At 39.9% G+C, this 17,893-nt stretch overlaps 2 protein-coding genes across 5 annotated transcripts in view; one reads left to right on the plus strand and one right to left on the minus strand.

Moving 5' to 3' along the window:
• usp10 (ubiquitin specific peptidase 10) overlaps positions 1-16,371 on the plus strand; it is a 37,272-nt gene extending 20,901 nt beyond the window's left edge. For 2 of the 4 annotated variants that reach the window (XM_084404476.1, XM_084404478.1), the window contains 12 exons: positions 143-1,333; positions 5,620-5,711; positions 5,823-5,932; positions 6,707-6,765; positions 6,862-6,965; positions 8,635-8,734; positions 8,863-9,040; positions 9,270-9,317; positions 10,532-10,697; positions 12,014-12,158; positions 12,998-13,063; positions 14,346-16,371. In XM_084404476.1, the coding sequence (XP_084260602.1) occupies positions 143-1,333; positions 5,620-5,711; positions 5,823-5,932; positions 6,707-6,765; positions 6,862-6,965; positions 8,635-8,734; positions 8,863-9,040; positions 9,270-9,317; positions 10,532-10,697; positions 12,014-12,158; positions 12,998-13,063; positions 14,346-14,533 (2,447 nt within the window). In that variant the 3' untranslated portion in view covers positions 14,534-16,371. The remainder of the gene's footprint in view (positions 1-142; positions 1,334-5,619; positions 5,712-5,822; positions 5,933-6,706; positions 6,766-6,861; positions 6,966-8,634; positions 8,735-8,862; positions 9,041-9,269; positions 9,318-10,531; positions 10,698-12,013; positions 12,159-12,997; positions 13,064-14,345) is intronic. The other 2 variants (XM_084404477.1, XM_084404479.1) reach the window with 1 other exon arrangement.
• The window catches only part of hnf4b (hepatic nuclear factor 4, beta), a 457,854-nt gene that overhangs the window by 358,472 nt on the left and 81,489 nt on the right, over positions 1-17,893 (minus strand). The gene's annotated exons all lie outside the window — the stretch shown is intronic.

The raw sequence follows: 17,893 nt of genomic DNA on the forward strand, positions 1-17,893 counted from the left end.
GAATGATCAGAATAAGATTTCTAACTGTAAACTAGGCTAAGTTGTATCTTTTTATTTAAAATCGAGAAGTTAACTATAGAAATGCCAGTTTGGTTTAGCCTGTTTTTATGTGCATCAATCTAACTGATGTTTTGATCTGCAGGAGAGGACTACCAGCATATCGAGTTTGGTGTGGATGAGGTAATAAATGCAGAGCCTGTGGCAGTGAGAGACTCACTGTACAAAGTCTCCAGCACTCTTAATCCTCAGGCCCCTGAGTTCATCTTAGGCTGCCAACCATCTCAGAAGGCCTTTCCCACAGCCACGCCGGTCGCTGATATCCCAGATGGTGCCGACTTCAACTCCCTATGCTGCGACGACTCCGAGACCTCAGTCAATCAGAGCTGTTCAGACATGGATGGGGTTTCGGGTGGCTTGGGACAACGGAAGAAAAAGAAAAAACGTCCGCCAGGATACTACAACTACCTGGAGGGTTCCAACAGCACCGGCGTGGCCACAGATGGAGTGGGGGCATCAGGCCTCGTTAACGGACATACTTTAAATGCTTCACTCCTGGGTTCAGAGGACATGATGGGGGACATGCTAGCTGAGGCTGAGCTCATCCCCCCAAATTCTGTAACATCCACCACACCCCAAACCGCCCCTCTTTCCCATCAGAGGACTTGTGAAAGCCCTGACAATTCAACATTGGACTTGACGAGTGGAGCTGCCTCTTTGTCAGACAGAAACGGGGCAGCTTCTTTGTCTACTTCCTCTTCTTCGTCCTCTCAGAGCAGTGGGGTTGCACAGGGTGGCAGGACTGCAGAGCAACATGCAGAACCCCCAGCTTTAGAGAGCCCAGTACTCCTGGGTAATGGAGGACACAGCTCCTCTCCACCATCTCCTCTTCCCCCTGCTGCTGCTCTGGCCACCCCCACAACCACAATTCCTGCTACTACTGATCAGAGGGAGGCCGAGGGCTCGGGGGAGGCTAACGGGCTGCAAGAGACTGTCTCGGCTGCTGGAGCCGCAGACGAACTCCAAGACTCGTCTGAAATGGGCGAGGTGCAGTCCTCTTCCTCGGTTACCCCTCTTTCCTTAGACTCTGAAGTTCAGCCGGTAGTCTCGCCTGTTCCCCCTGCAGCACCTGTTGCCAACCCTCCAAAATCCTGGGCCAGCCTCTTTCACAACTCCAAGCCTCTGCCTGGAGGTCCTCAGGCTTATGTTGAGGTGAAGAGCGTGCCTGCTGTTGTCGAGATCACTCCAGCTGCCTCTGAGTTGCCTGAAAAGGCCAGTGAGGTGCATGAGGGCCCTGTCCCTGTGTCTGAAGACCCTATGGCCCCAAAATTGGCAGGTAAAATGACATGAGAATGTTAATGGTTTCGAGTCCAAACTGTAAAGAATGTTGTTTTGCACAAACATGCCAATCAACTGTCTTTTTTTAAGCGAATGCTGGCTTGTCTAAAGTGATGGTTCACCCAAAAAACAAAAACTGTCGGTTACTCACCCTCATAATGTACCAAGACTTTTTAGTTCATCTTCAAAACACAAATGAAGATATTTAATGAAATCGGAGAGATTTGTCACTCCATTGAAGGTCCATTCCATTAAAAGTTAAATGTAATCCATATGGATCAAGTGATATAATCTAAGGTTTCTGAAGAGTCTTTTAATTTAGGCTTTTATTCACAATGATCAAAGCACATAAAATATGGTAAACAAAATCTCAACCATACTACTTTGATGTGCTAGAACAAATCCACTCACCCCTTCCCCTTAATATACCCCTTTAAGTATTTTTGTATCATTGGTTCACATGATCAAGGCCTCACTCTGTAGATATTTCTCATTTATTAGCCAGCTGATGTCAGTTAACTAACATATTAGCTTATTCAGTTTTTAAATCATCAGTTTTAATCTGTTAAGATAATCATTTATCTTAATGAAATTTCTGAATAATCATTGATCTTAATGAATTTCTGTCTTTGAAGTAGGACTGTGAATTGATACATATGTCCCAATTCAATTCCGATTGGCAAGATCTCGTTTCGATCCAGTGAAACATTTTCACTGGCCCCGCCAAAGAGTTTTTGTTTTTGTTGCTTTTAAACCCATGTATCCTTGTATTGTAATAAGGTGAATTTCACAAAATTCACATATAATTTCGATACCACAGCTAAAACTACTAAAATTATGAACAAGTAAACAGTCATTAATAAAAAAAGAACAAATAATCAAACTACAAGTAATGGGACAAATAAGTATAGTAGAACAAAGATTCAAATACACTTTTTACAGTTTTTTGTTCAGGAAGGTCTAACAGTAGTTTATTATGCTGCTGTCACTTTAAGACTAATGCACTGATACAATATACTGTTACACATTCTTTCTTAACTGTATGTTCACTTAAGACATAACCGACTGTTTATTAGGATACTCACCTAAACGGGCATTTTGAGATACATTTTTGTAAATTTGTCCGTTCAAGTGCAAAGGAGGCATGAAAGAGAACTTGTTGTTATTTGTACGTTGTCTGAGAAGCAGCTTTCTGTGCGCGCACACAAAACTTCTCACGCATCGCACGCGAGTTCTTTCACGTCTTCTTGCGCTTGAATGTTTAAATTGGCAAGGCTTAAAATCCTGTGAAAATTATAAACTTTAGTGACCATGCAGTACTGTCTGGAATGTCTTTTACACTGAACCTGCTTCCGCCATGTTAAGCACGGAATGAAAGACCATAGTCCCCGTTGTAACATCGCGCAAGGTAAAAAAAAAAAAAAAGAGGATGGCATCTTGTGGAGAAGACTAGTAATAAGGTTAGCGTCAATCATATATTATGTCCATCGTTTGAGGAAATTAATAAGAAAAAAACGATATCGAATCGACCACACAAAAAAAACCCGATGATTAATCGAAAAATCTATTTCTTTTTTTTCCTAGCCCTACTTTAAAGAGTCTTCAAGCTGCTCTTTTGCCTACAATGACCGTTCATTGGGACCATGTCTGTCAAGCTTAAAAAAGCACCATGAAAGCGGTCCGTTCATCTTGTGTGCTATATTTCAGATCTTCTGAAGCCATAAAATAGCTGTGTATGAATAATAGACTGAGAATGTTGCCGTCATTTGTTCGATTGCTTTCAAATTGAATTTGGTGTCTCTTGAGGTGGACAGACATGGTCACTATGTCTTGTTGCTAATATGGAAGAGAGCTGCATAAATGTTCTTAGGATTTTCCTTTTGTATTACTTTGAAGAAAATAACAGCATTTGGGTTTGGAACATTGAGTGAATAATGGAAGTACCGGTATGTTTATCTAAGTGTGAACTATTCCTTTTTAATTCTGTGTGGTTCATGTTTCTGTCCACAAGATGGCGGCGGCAGCCTGTTTTGCTGATCTGTAGGCGGCACCCATAAGCTCCTCTGTGGGCCCTAATCACTTCAAGGCCTTTTTGCTCACAATTCTTTTAAAACCGCATTTCCTCAACTTGTTGCTCAAATGAATCATGACAGGTTTTGAGGAAAGGCCCACCAAGGAGCTGTGTTTACCCATGATATTGTTAACAATGTTCAGAATGTTTCTCCATCTGAAGAACAAAAGCAGGGAGGTTTCTTGTCAAGAGCCTGAGTGTTGATTTGATACAATGGCTACTGTTCATTCAACACACCTCTGCAATGATTTCTTGACCTTGGAACCAATCACTGGGACTCTACACTGCATTAAATCTTTCTCTGGGTTTCCCCTGCTGTTCCTCAAATATGAGAAATCTTGCGCAAGACCTTTAAAAAACAAAACAAAGACATGGTGATAATTTCTAAATCTGACTTTTTAAACAGATGTGTGGTGTATCGTGTAGACTTGCCAATTTATTATGGGCCACATTCTGTTGATACCAGAATTGGCTTATGTGGCACTCAAACATTCTAGACTTTTCTCCTGGGTAAATGCATGTTCTGTTGCATAACAGGAAGAGCATCTGCTTGATTGATGGCATTTATATCACTATTTCAGACGTGTTTTTCTTCAAAGCAGTTAATGATAGGATTTATTAACATGTGAATCTGTTTTTTATTATACATGTATACTTATGCAAAAAAAAAAAAGCTGCAACAAGTGTCTTTCCATCAGCATTCCTTTTGTCATGCGCTAATCTCCCCTGATGTAAGACACTTGGACAGGCACTAAGTGGAGATGAATCTGTTCTTTTCCTGACCATTGGCTGCCCTCGTATGTTTTAGTTTTCAGAATAAATCTACAGAGAGCCGTTATGCATTTTGATGAATTTCTATACTAGCTGCTTTTTTTTTTTGAGGTAGTGATTTAATATGACGTGGCCTGGTTTAAATCTATCCAGCCACAGACATGCAATACAAGCTTAAATTAGTGACATTATTTAGATTTACATGACCATTGCTGTCTCTTTCTCTCTTTTTTTTTTTTTGTTGTTGTTGTTTTTTTGTTGCAACTGTAACTTTAGTCAACATGAAATCAAAATTGACTGCATATTACTGGTCTTATGTACAATTCATCATCATTACAAATCAAATGACTTTCCTTTTCCTCTGTCACTTAGGCCAATGTTATTTAATAGCCAAATTTGCTTCTGAGTAGGGATGCACCCAAATTTAGGCTCAATTTTCCTTTTCGGTGCATCCCTACTTCTGAGACGTTCTCATCACATTACAAAAGTACAATGGGTTCCAAACGTTTTTTTTTATGTCCCCACTGTCCAAAGAAAGATAAATGGATTGGGTTTTTTTTTAGTTCAGCTATGCATGCTATGCTTTAATTCTATTAAAATATAATGCTAAATTCAAATTTCCACGTTACCATGGGAGCTGTAGCATTATTTCAGCCTCCCTTCCTAGGCGTGGTACACAAATATCATCATTTTTCAACAATCCGCTTCATGTGCATCAGTCACATCAGCAAGGTTGGAGTGATGAACATCACATCGTTTTCCATTACTTCTAGTGATTGATTATGGTGTTTGTCTAGATTTGTGTCTTTAGACTCTGTATCTAGTTAAATGTCTTTTTGAATGGAAAGATCTCATGTAAATGTGTCCCAAAAAACAATCAGGTAGACTAGTCATGAGCCGCGTTTCCACCACAGGAACTTTCCCCAGGAACTAGGGACTTTGGGCTGGTACTCGGTGTGTTTGGACCTCAGGGACCAGGGTCTAAATGAACCCCCCCCCCCCCACACACACACACCCCATTGTTAAGTGTGTTGCTGTGCGTGCAGTAAGACTTGTTAGCTATTCGAATCAACAATGGAGTTAAAATACGACAGACGGACCAACGACGCGGGACAGGCTTTATTGAGCTTAAACGCAGAGGGCGAAATCCAGTGGGAGCTGAAAAGTCGCACGTAGTCCCACGTCACCGGACTAATTTGCCAAATCTTCACAGTACTTTTAGACCGCGATGGAAATGCAGACAGCAACAGGTCTGGGGGATAAAGTTCCTGGTACAAATTGTTCCTGGTAATTTAGGTGGAAACGCGGCTATACAGGGCTTTCGTGAAGACTGCCTAGTTGTTCGGGCAACTCGCCTGTTAGTTAATCCTAAAAATGTGTGGTTTTGCACCTCCCTGGTGTTTCATTCACAAACATGATTTATTTTTCTTTCCATCCATCAGAATTAATTGAGAATGTGAAGTTGATACACAAACCAGTGTCTTTGCAACCAAGAGGACTGATAAACAAGGGAAACTGGTGCTATATCAATGCTGTATCCTTTTTCTTTGCCTCAGATCTTCCAGTCTTATTGAGCTGCTTAAACAATGAATCGTCAAGCCTTTCTTGTCCTATTTGTTTATTGTCACTTGACTCTCAGCTTTAGACCCTGCAGGCCCTGATTGCGTGTCCCCCCATGTATCATCTGATGAAGTCTATTCCCCTTTTCAGTGAGACTCAGAGACCCTGCACATCCACACCCATGATGGATAACTTGTAAGTTTCAGGCTTTTTTCCTGTCCTAAATATTACTATCATTTTTATTACACAGTGTGTTTATATGAACATGATGTGGAATGTCAAAGGATATCGTCTATTCTAAGACTTTATTGGCATTAGAGGGACTAATGTGATCAATCTTAATGATACTACTCAAAACGTGGACCCTTGAGCCATGTTTTTGCGGCCCACTGATGTCATGGCAACTGCATCTACAATAACCATAATTTTTTTATGTGACCTACACTGTGTCAATAGAAATGTCAACTGGTCAAGATGCCAAACAGAAAACTATAGCCTACCTTGGATGAGCAAAGAGTGAAACTATTCTGATTTATCACACAACTAAGCATTACAGGTTTTTAATTTTTTGTTTTGAAGTCAAGTGTTATATAATGGGAAGCATCTGTTTGTACACTGATGCCAGATTTATTGTCCATAATAAATGAATGATAATATATTTTAGATTGCGTTTGTGCAAAACACAACAAATGCATGTAGTTTTTGATAAATTCAATCATTTTTAATGTGATATTTTTGGACCAAATTAACTTTTTTTTATTTTTTTTTTATAGTATTGTATGCTTGCTGCCACATTAATAAATTGCCATAAACATTTGGAGTGTGGCCCTTAAAGCTAAAGAGATCCTGCTTTCCAAATAATTAGCCTATTTACAGGCAGTGTTAGGTTGTTTCATTCTATTTACTGCATGCAGGGAAATTTGTTTATTTTATTAAATACATAGTTTTGACCATACTCTTGTCTTGTAGTGTTCGGCTTGTGAATGAGTTCAGCAATATGCCTGTCCCTTCCAAGGCTAAACAGCAAGGTAATGTCTGTCCAGAGTTAATGAAGGACAACATCTTTACATTCCTTTTTTCACCTGTGTATTTTTATATTATATTATCCTCTGCTTCTCTTGTAGCTGCTGGAGAGAAGATAATGAAAGACCTTAGAGTGGGTGTTCCTTTTGAACCCACCTACATCTATAAACTCCTCACCCTCATCAAATCAAGCCTTTCTGAGAAGGTAAGCAGCATCGAGACTGGACGGTTTACAATAAAAGCCCATTGTTTAATTGGACTTGGTTAAGGCCTCAGCACTGTTTTTGGAGGGCCCCCAGTGGTACATAGGGAAAACAGCTACAATTACTAATCTAGTTTAGGTAATGATTGGTTGTAATTGCCACCAACAATTCATTAGTCATTTAGTTTCACAATTACTGGCACCTGAACAATTATGTCAAAGTGATAGACACCAGTACTTGGCACACCTGAGGACAGGACCTTCCTGTTCCATCCCTGTTTGTATATGTCTGCACATTCAGGAATGAGTGAGTCAGGAAACTCTAATGAACAGATTAAAGCAGAAAGATAAAGCCCTCAGTTATGGCATTCCTCAGCCATTAATGAGCTGAATCAGTGGATACAGAGTCTTTCGGATGTGGAAGAACGACAGCGTGTCTGAACAAAGCTGGCTTAGCTGGCGGTATACGGAGGATGGGCATATCCCTTGTTGCCTAACTCTTAAAAATTAGGGTTCCAAAAGGGTGTTTTTGCCGCAATGCATTTTAATTTGATTTCCACTATAAAGAATGTACAATAGAAAGGTTCCATGGATGCCTTTTATATTTAAAGGGTTAGTTCACCCAAAAATGACAATTGTCAGTAATTACTCACCCTCATGTTGTTCCAACCCCGTAAGACCTTCGTTCATCTTCGGAACACAAATTAAGATATTTTTGATGAAATCTGAGAGTTGTCTCACTCCTCCATAGACTTCTAGGTGACCGAAACTTGCTGGCCCAGAAAATGTATTAAAGAGATCGTTAATATAGTCCAAGTGACTACAGTGGCTCAATCTTAAGTTTATAAAGCGACGAGAATACTTTTTGTGCGCAAAAACAAACAAAAATAACGACTTTATTCCACTATTCATTTCCTTCTCTCTGGGCCTCGAGTTGGTTCACGTAGTGTTTAAGCGTAGCGCGTCTGTGTTGCACGTCACACGCATCACACACGACCAGCGTCGGCCAATAGTGAGCCTACGTGGTGACGTGTAACACAGACGCGCTGCGCAAAAACACTACGTGAACCAACTCAAGGCCCAGATAGAAGGAAATGAATAGTGGAATAAAGTTGTTATTTTTGTTGTTTTTTGCACACAAAAAGTATTCTCGTCGCTTGATATACTTAAGATTGAGCCACTGTAGTCACTTAGACTATATTAACGATCTCTTTAATAACTTTTCTGGGCCAGCAAGTTTCGGTCACCTAGAAGTCTATGGAGGAGTGATCCAGCTCTCAGATTTCATCAAAAATATCTTAATTTGTGTTCCGAAGATGAATGAAGGTCTTACGGGGTTGGAACAACATGAGGGTGAGTAATTACTGACAGAATTTTCATTTTTGGGTGAACTAACCCTTTAAGTGTATGATTTAAACAGTTGATAAAATATAAGAATTTATTCTTATCCCAGTTTTATTAAGAAATAAGCATTGCTGTAATTATAATTTTATCTTATTAGGCATATGGTGCCTTGAATGCCAATATATCTGGAAGTATTACCTTAATTTAAAAGCTTAGTCATTGTCTGACTGGTAACTGCTTTTGGTTTGAAATCCAGTAAGTGTAGCGTGACGTGTGGTGGATGAGTAAAGTCTGTCATGTATTAATGATCTCTCTGTCTTTCTCTCAGGGTCGCCAAGAGGATGCAGAGGAGTACCTTGGTTTCATTTTAAACGGACTGCATGAGGAAATGCTGGCACTGAAGAAGCTTATTTCTCCACAAGAAGAAAGTATGTTCCTTTTTTATTTTCTGCAGTGTTTGCAAGAGAATTGTCTCTCAGCTGGTGTCCTGCCCACTCTAGATTTGTCAGGTTTCTGATTGCTTATTAACTAGATGTCTGTTTCTGTCTTTGAGTAGAAGCCCCCACGCCAAATGGGCCTGAGTCTCAGCCTGGTGTGGAGGAAGACCCTGCTGAGAAGGAAGAAGGTAGTGATGATGAGTGGGAACAGGTCGGTCCCAGAAACAAAACCTCCATCACCCGGCAGGCAGATTTCATCCGCACACCTATCACCGACATATTCGGTGGCCACATCAGGTAGGCTTTGAATGCATGTTTCCATGTCAGCTACTTCTAGATACTGTAGAGCAGTGATTCTCAGGCTGGTCCTCTGTGTTATCCCCAGTGTTAAAGCTCCAATGTGGTATTCATAACTTCAAACGTGGAACCTGACCTGAAAAGTCTTGAGAACCACTGCTGTAGAGTCATTGTCCTCATAAAGGCCCTGATATACTCATGACAAAGTTCTTTTTTGTTCTTCGCTTAGGGGTAAAAAGAAGTTCATCGAACATCCCGGCGCTGCCCATGATGCTGGGTGCGTCATTTATATGAATATGTGCTACGTGCTTTCATCTCAAAATAAACCCACAATGAAAGTTGACAGCGGTGCGAAAATGGTAGTTAAAAAAGCATCTGATCATAGCAACGTGGATATGTTTGCACAATCTCGCAATTTGGCCAAGTCCAGTCTATTCACGTTTATGTAGCACTTTAATACAAAAGATTGCTTAAATGCAAGTAGCTTTACAGTATTAAACATGAAAAATCAGTGTTATAATTTCTACTGTAACGCAGATCTTCAGTGTGTTCATGTTTTTACTCGAGTCTGATCTCGACAAACTGAACGGAGGAAATTAGACCGGTGAAGATGTCAAAGTGGGTGGAGTCCCAGAGCACATCTACCTAATGTAGTTTGAAGTTGGTTTCCAGCCAGAGCAAACTTTTCAGGAAAGTGTTCTTTGACAAGCTTTTTCGAACTCTCAAAATGAACTCCTCACAAACTTTGATTTGGCCTGATTTTGTTCGCTATGACGTCACGCCGGTTCAATCTATGATTCCGCTTGAAGTATATCAGGGCCTTAACAGTTTCTGTGTGAGACACTGACCTCTGTGACGCATCAAACCACAGAGGTGAACCACAGAGGTGCAGCTCTTCTGCAAGAAAAATAAACTTGTGGAAAAGTAAAGCAATGGCACCAGGTTTGGCCTTTTCATTGGCTCACATTGTTTGTGGTATGACACAAGTGCTTGCTAAGTTTGGTGTTATCTTCAGCCCATCCTGCTGTCCTGGTGCTCCTCCAAGCTGTGTGGCTACAGTCATTACAAACAATTCACTGCAAAATAACAAGCCTTGTGGCTCACCACCACAGCCCAGCTAATTTTGGTGGCTGCAGAAACGCAGACGCCTTTTACGTGTGGGGGCGTCAAGGATTAGATGAAGCTTTTTTTTCTTAGCATTTGCGTCTATGGTTTGGCTGTGGAGTCTTTGGTAGCCTGGTGGAGAATTTAATTGCATAGCTTAGCCCTTCTTTTGCTTTCCTGTGAGAAATACATTTTGGGGCTTTCAGATTCATGGTAGCATATTCTCTTCTCCAATTGCCCTAGGCAATGTGATTTAAACAATTTCTTAAATTGATTTTGACCTTTTTATTTTGTTCTTGTAACAGAGTAAATGGTTTACTCATTACCTCTAAAATTGGTCACACTCCTGTCTTTTCTAAAACCCATTTTACCTTTTTTGTTTTTTAGATCTGTGGTATACCAGCAGAGCTCAAAAGAGTCGGCCACCTTGCAGCCTTTCTTCACGCTGCAGTTGGACATCCAATCAGAGAAGATCCGCACAGTCCAGGAGGCCCTGGAGGTACTGGTGGCGCGGGAGTCCGTTCAGGGCTACACCACTAAGAGCAAGCAAGAGGTCAGAGTCATTAACTGTAAACATCTTCCCACAGACATGTCAATGTTAGTTACTCAGTGAACTGCTGATCTGGCACCGTATACTGTTGCTATGTCTCCCCCTCATAACTGAGATGGATTTTAATATCTGGTGTAAGTAAATCTGTAGCTGTCGTCCTTTCATCTTTCTGTTTGTCTGTCACTCGATTTTTATTGTGCAGTTTCTCATTTGACAGTAATAAATGTAATAAACATTCATTTAAAATCATGAGATGTAACAACCCAAATGTACATTATTGATGTAATAGCCTCCAAGCTATCACGTTACTTAACCACTTGCTTAACCAACACAAAATAGATGTTATTTCAAAGCTTAGAAGCTTGACTTTATGAAAATAGAGAACTTCTAGTTTGGTCATTCACTGTAGAGTAAAAATAACTGCTTTACTTGAAATTGTGATCCGTAAAAGCATCGTACATAACGGATAGACTTGTATTCTGCTAGTTGAGACCCTTTCAACGATATGACAAGCATATTTGTTTGTTAGAGACCAAAGTATTTGTAATGAAAATGCGCACAATTTTTGTCTGCGCCACGTTTTTGTTTGTAACTTCGTGAAACTGATCACGTTGTCTTATGTTGTTTTTGCGTATGTTCAAAACCACTTGCTCTAAATAAAGATACGAGTAGATCACGGAGTGACATGATATGCTGCTTGGCTAAAGCTATAGGACTTCCGGGATCTGATCGTGTCGCGATCGTGACAGTTTTTTCCAACGTCGTTTGAAAGTTCAACCAATGGAAACTGGATCATTGGTGTAGTGGGTAGAGACCAATTGACATGGTTTTACAGCTGGAGCATGCTTGGATTTTATTTATTTTTTTATCTCTCAGATTGACAGGTCTTGATTTAAGCATGCGCAATAGAATAGGAGCGCACAGCTGAAACCGCGCTGGAAGATCAGGACACATCAACCAGGATCTTATTACTTGTGTAAATGCCACAATAAAAGTACAAGGAATAAACAAGTAATTAGTTATGTTCAATCTGTACTTTTAATATTTCACTGTAAAATAAAAAAAATTCCTATTAGATATGTTAGTTCACAATATATAGTATGGAAATTTGCCATTAATCGGTTTTTACCGTAGCATTTTTATAGTATTTCTTGTTAAAATTACAAAAAAAATTTACAGTGTACAAATTGCTTATGGTCCACTCTTCTTATTTTCAAGGGATAGGAGAAAGTATTTAAACATTTAAGATGACACGCTTTAAATTTGATTGTGACTGACTTGTGTTGATGTTTAATTCTGATTTCTTTTTCTGTTTTTAGATTGAGATCAGCCGGAGAGTGACTCTTGAAGAGCTTCCTCCAGTGCTGGTGCTTCACCTCAAAAGATTTGTCTTTGAGAAAACTGGTGGATGTCAAAAACTGGTCAAGAATATTGATTACCCTGTTGATCTGGAGATCAGTAAAGGTGTTCATTTCACTTTTCTTTTTATCCACTAAAACACTCTGCTGATATCACATTGTTTTTAGGAGGTTTTACCAACTAGTCAGTTAGTTGTGGATTGCATGATTTAATTTGCACTTGTTCTGTACCTGGTGTAGATAGATAGAAAGAAAGAAAGATAGATAGATAGATAGATAGATAGATAGATAGATAGATAGATAGATAGATAGATAGATAGATAGATAGATAGATAGATAGATAGATAGATAGATAGAAATAATTATGCAAAAGTAAATTGTTTACAAAGCTGTAGGCTATCTGTGCAATGCCCATCTGAAATGGTCTGTTCATTCAGAGCAGCTTGTATTTCTTTGGAGTCTCTATCCTCCACACGCTTTCATAATTTTGCAGGTCTAGTCTATTCTCTTCCTTATTTTCACGTCACAAACCTCTATTTTAATGGATTGTTCCAAGTTGGTAGATCACTTCTGTGAAAATAGTGTAAGAGTGAAAAAATTTGAGCAATACTCTGCATGTGCTCTCAATTCTGCTCCTGACAAAGAGACCAGGTTCCCGCACTAAATATGAACCTGAGCAAAATAAACAAGAGCGAGCATAAAGACTTCTCTATTGTGAGTGGTTTCCTGCTTATGAAAGTAGGCTACATGTCAGTCACTAAATGCCAGCCTGCATGTTAGTCCATCTTGACGCTATTCAGATCAGTATTCCATATTAACTTTCATAATGAGTTTCTTTTTTTTTTTTTTTATGCTGGTTCTCAGAACTAGCAAATGGATAGTCTTAATATTTGAAGTTGGCCTTCTGTAAATATGCTGCATATTAAAATGATTCATGATTTTCAGATCTCTTGTCACCGGGGGTGCGGGGCAAAACTTTTAAAGGCCAAAGAACCTACAGGCTCTTTGCAGGTATGTTGTGTGTTTTATTCCTTTGTCTATATACAAACTGGTATCTTTCATATTTCAATGCATTGTCATAATAAAACTAATTGGTTTGTAGTGCAAGTAGATTTACTGTTTGCTGCACTTATTACTAGTTATCTACCTATAGGCACTAATGAATTGGGAAATTAGATTCCGCATTGCAAAATAAGGTGTAATACAGCGTTGTGTAACATTTCCGTGCCAGTGATTTGTCATTTGGACCATTTCCACAGTTTGATACTAATCCTGTTTATATGAGCTTACATGACAGGCTTCCCTTATTTTGGCTTCCAACAAGCTGTCAAGACGTACACCTCTGTCCCTTCTAGCACCTTCCTATTGCTGACTAGTTAGGCCTTGTCTCTTTTGACTGCCACCACACGTGACTCACTGACCTGTTTAAACACACATGGCCTTCCTTTGTGGGAGATGTTCACCTTTTTCCCCCGCCTCCAAGAGTGAATTGCTGTCAGGCGTTTATTTTCCTTTCTAAAGCCTCTCCAGTAACCCCTAGCATCAGTTGCCATACCAATACATTTCCCTTAAGCCTCTATTTTGACTGTTTTCCCCATGTTTGAACATCTGGTATGGGTGGAAAATGGAGACATTGTCTCTAAACTTGTATTTTAATTGCCACTGATATAGCACACAATATATATCACCTTTCCTTACAGTTTACCAAACTTTACTGCCACCCCAAGCCTTTACTGCAATAAAAAAAAGTGCATGTGTCCTATCAAGACTGTATTCTACCGCTTTTACTGTACGATGAATGTTAAAGGGCCATTGATACCATGTAGTTATTGCTGTAGTTTATACTTTCTATGAAAGTATCTAAATCTGTCTTAAGGTTGTTAACAGTATTTTGGCCTGTGAAGCGTGTTTTGTTAGCATGCACTCCAGGTTCTTGTTATATATTTATGTAAAAGTATATGCTTCTAAGAACCCATCAAATCCCTTGATAATCTACAGAAGAAGAGTGGCCACAAATGCAAGCAATTCAATCTGATTTTATTATAAAAAAGCCAATATATACACACCAATTGAAATGCTGGAGGTTATGACATTGTTTGACTACTGTAAATGGCTAAACTCTGCCTCATGTTTTGGACGCATCCACCACTGAATTTTCACTTAGCTCCACAAAAATGTCTACCACGGTATAAAAGGGGCAGCAAAGTCTTAGGTTTGACACATTTTGCCCAGCCCTGGAAATTTGAATGGAAATGAATGTTGTACATGCTAAATCCTTTGTATCTTCCCGCAGTCGTCTATCACCATGGGAACAGTGCCACGGGTGGCCACTACACTACAGATGTCTTCCACATCGGTCTGAACGGCTGGCTGCGCATTGATGACCAGGCGGTGAAGATCATCAATCAGCATCAGGTGGTGAAGCAGACTGCAGAGCGCACTGCCTACCTGCTGTACTACCGGCGTCTGGACCTGCTGTAGAAACCATACTCGTACAACACAAACATGCGCGCGCACACACACACACACACACACACACGTACATTCAAACATACGTTTACATGCAGACATCCACACAATCACTCACACACACACACACACACACACACACACACACACACAAAACCATGTGTCTCGACAGGAACACTGCCCAACTTCACGATTGTCCTCCCTTCCTTAACCCTGCTATTCCAGAGAGCCAGCTTTTCCAACTTTTTCTTTCTTTCTTTTTTGGAAGAGGAAAAGACATGAGACGTATCTAAAGACTTTCCTGTAATAGTGTTTTCCCCCCTTTGCACACGGCCTTGCTTGGGTCTGGAGAAGTTGAGGGGAGAAATGTTAGCACTGCAGAGCGCTCCAGTTCGGAGAAACAGACCTGAATCACTGCTTATGTTCACAGCCTCATCTTGTCTGGCCAGAGTGGATCCCCGCGGAAAGAACTCAAACCAGTCGAGGCTGATGGACTGCTGGAGAAAATCGTTCTTTTTTTTTTTTGTCTTTTTTTTTTGTTTAATCTACTTTTTTTAAAATGGCATAGAAAAAAATATGAAGTGTTTTGCCTTTTAGCAAGGAGAGTTGTCAGCCTAATTTGCAGCAGTTAAGTGGAGCCTGTTAAATTCTTGACTAGAGCATCAAAGTGGCCCTACACCAGCAAGCTACCAAAATTTGTGTAGATCTCAATGTAGGAGTTTGTCGACAAGCAAGACACTCAACTCCACCACCACCACCACAACAACCTCTTCTCTCCCCCATTTCTCTCTCTCTCAATCCTGATGCTTCAGATTACACTCGAGTCATGGGGAGAAAAAAAAAAAAGATAGCGGGAAGGTGCTGCAGTGTGCTGAAATGGTAAATAGCAAAACAAGAAAAGAAAAAAAAAAAACTAAAATTGGCTTTGTTTGACCTTCAGTGTGATTTTTGGGTGTAGGATTAGAATGACTATCTTACAGTTTTAATGCGCTTTAGGATATAAATGATTACAAAAGCTTTGTGCACGTTAAAATATAAAACTGGTCGATTAAAATGCGGATGTGCATCGTTTGCACATTTCTTGCAGATATTTAAGTTTTAAAAGTATTAAAAAAATGGAAAAATTTGAATCTGGGCGACGGTTACCTTGATCAGCTCCCTGGGGGAATTGCTCTTGTTCTTTTAGGCTTTGTGTAGTTTCACACATTCATGCTGGCGAGATACAAATGATGTCCGAGACTCCATCATGAACATTGACTCGCATTTATTTTTGTCCCCTCTCGGCATCCTTCATTAGTTCTGTTCGATCTTTTCCTGTATCATATGAATAGTGTATCCACTGTCCACTGACTGCCTTTTGATGTCAGTAGAGCAGCAAGTACTGAGCCACTCCTGCCAAGTTTGAGAGGGGAGCTGTGTTGAGATACATCTGGTTTGCATCTCATTCTGTATGTTAGCCCGCTCGGAGCAGTCAGCCTCTGGGATGTTGCATGTTGAGGCTCCGCGTGCAGTTCTGAGGATATCATCTCAGAATGGGTAGCAAGAAGTGTCTCTTACTGCAGTTAATTCGCTGTGTTGCTACTACGGGTGAGATCAGCTCTGCCTGATGAAGCCTGAAATGCAACAGTAGATGTGCACAAACAACAAATCATGTTTGCGTCTGTTTCAGAGACCTTGCATCATCAATATTATACCTGATTGTATTTAGTTGAATTTTGAGTTGTTTTTTTTTTTTTGCTTCATTCCCCATTTGCATACAATTTCTGTTCCATTTAAATTGATATTTTGAAAGGAAATTACCCAAGGTTAAAGCACAACAATGAATAAAGTTATACAAGTACTATGCTCGACCTTATTTCATTTGGACTTTTTTTTTTTTTTTTTTTTTTTTGTTCAACTTAAATTCTGTTCTCCATAAAATAAAAGTACCACTGACATGAAATTTTTTATGTATTTAATAACTACTAGTAAAATTGCTCTATTTGCTTAGTCCCAGACAGGATATGCAGACCTTTTGCATATTCTGCACTGATTTTTTGCAGGGAAAGCTGATGTAAATTGAGCGGAGAGTACTACAAACTTTTGTTGGTCGCTGAAAGAATCATCAAATGAGTTAAATTGTAAAATAAAAGTGGTTTGAATGAGTGTTTGAAATCTAAAGAAATCTCTGCACACATTCTTTGTTGGCCTGTTCATTACCCTGTTACTGAATATACCTCTAATAATAACAAAACAACAAAAAAAATTAAACTTTCCGGGAATGTTTCAGGCTTACCACTTGTTATATCCAAACTTTTTACACAAGCGATCAGGTGCATTACAGCCCCCACAAATGCACTTTGTTGTTGGCGATTTGTTGAAAGTGAACACGTCGCTTCCCGGAACAGATCCTTTGAGTCGAGCTCTTCACACACTCCTGCCTCTGACCACAGGTTAGGCTGGTGTGAACTCATCTTTCCACTCTAGAAATGCAGTGTGTGTGAATTTCACATCCATCTGAATGAGCTTATTTTATCCCTGCAGTCAGAATCTTCCTTCAAAAATGCATGTAATCCCAGTCTCTGGTCATTTCATTTACAGTCTTTTGGATTTAATTGTGTACATAAGAGGTTGGCGTTTGTCAACTGCGTGATTACAGTTGCCAAGTCATGTTTTACCACGTGTCCCTATGAACTTCTTGAATTTGGTTTATTTGAATCTGCAGAAGGACACAAGGAATGCATTCCCCACGAAAAACCAAAGGATACAGAACTTGTATAAACAGATACTGTTGCCTCATGATTGCTAGAAGATAAAGATGTACGATTTAAGTTTTTTTTTTCAACTTCCCAAACTTGGATGTCGTCTTGTGCACCATTCAAGAACTTGACTTGAATTCATCGTCAGGAGGAGCTTTTGGAAACCACTTTTCCTGACACAGTGTCTACACCAGATGCGAGCGACACAGCAAAAGCAAATAGAAACCATTATAAACAGAGATGCTGTGTACTGGATGCGGCGCGAAGTGACACGACAAATTCCTGACAGTTAACCGATGCCCTGCTCCATTTCTGGTGTGTTTGCGCTACTTTTTGACACGAAGAACAAATCGATTTGCATCGTTCGCTTTGTTGCATCCTGACCGCCTCGAGCTGTTGGAGTGCGACACGTGTCCGGTGTAGACCTGGTGTGAGTGTTGGTTAAAATGTGTTGAAGTCTGTTTAGTCATATTTGATGCACTCACTCACTCACTCACTCACTCACTCATCGTGTCTTGTTTGTTTCTCTTGTCTGTTTCAAGGTGGAAATCTGGTTTCATGTAAAAGTTCATGCCTTGAGACAGTTTCTTTCTCTTCTTTCAGTATGTCGGTCAGGGAAAGTCCTAGTGTATAG

Source organism: Rutilus rutilus (assembly GCF_951802725.1).
Source record: "Rutilus rutilus genome assembly, chromosome: 3".
Lineage (NCBI taxonomy): Eukaryota > Metazoa > Chordata > Actinopteri > Cypriniformes > Leuciscidae > Rutilus > Rutilus rutilus.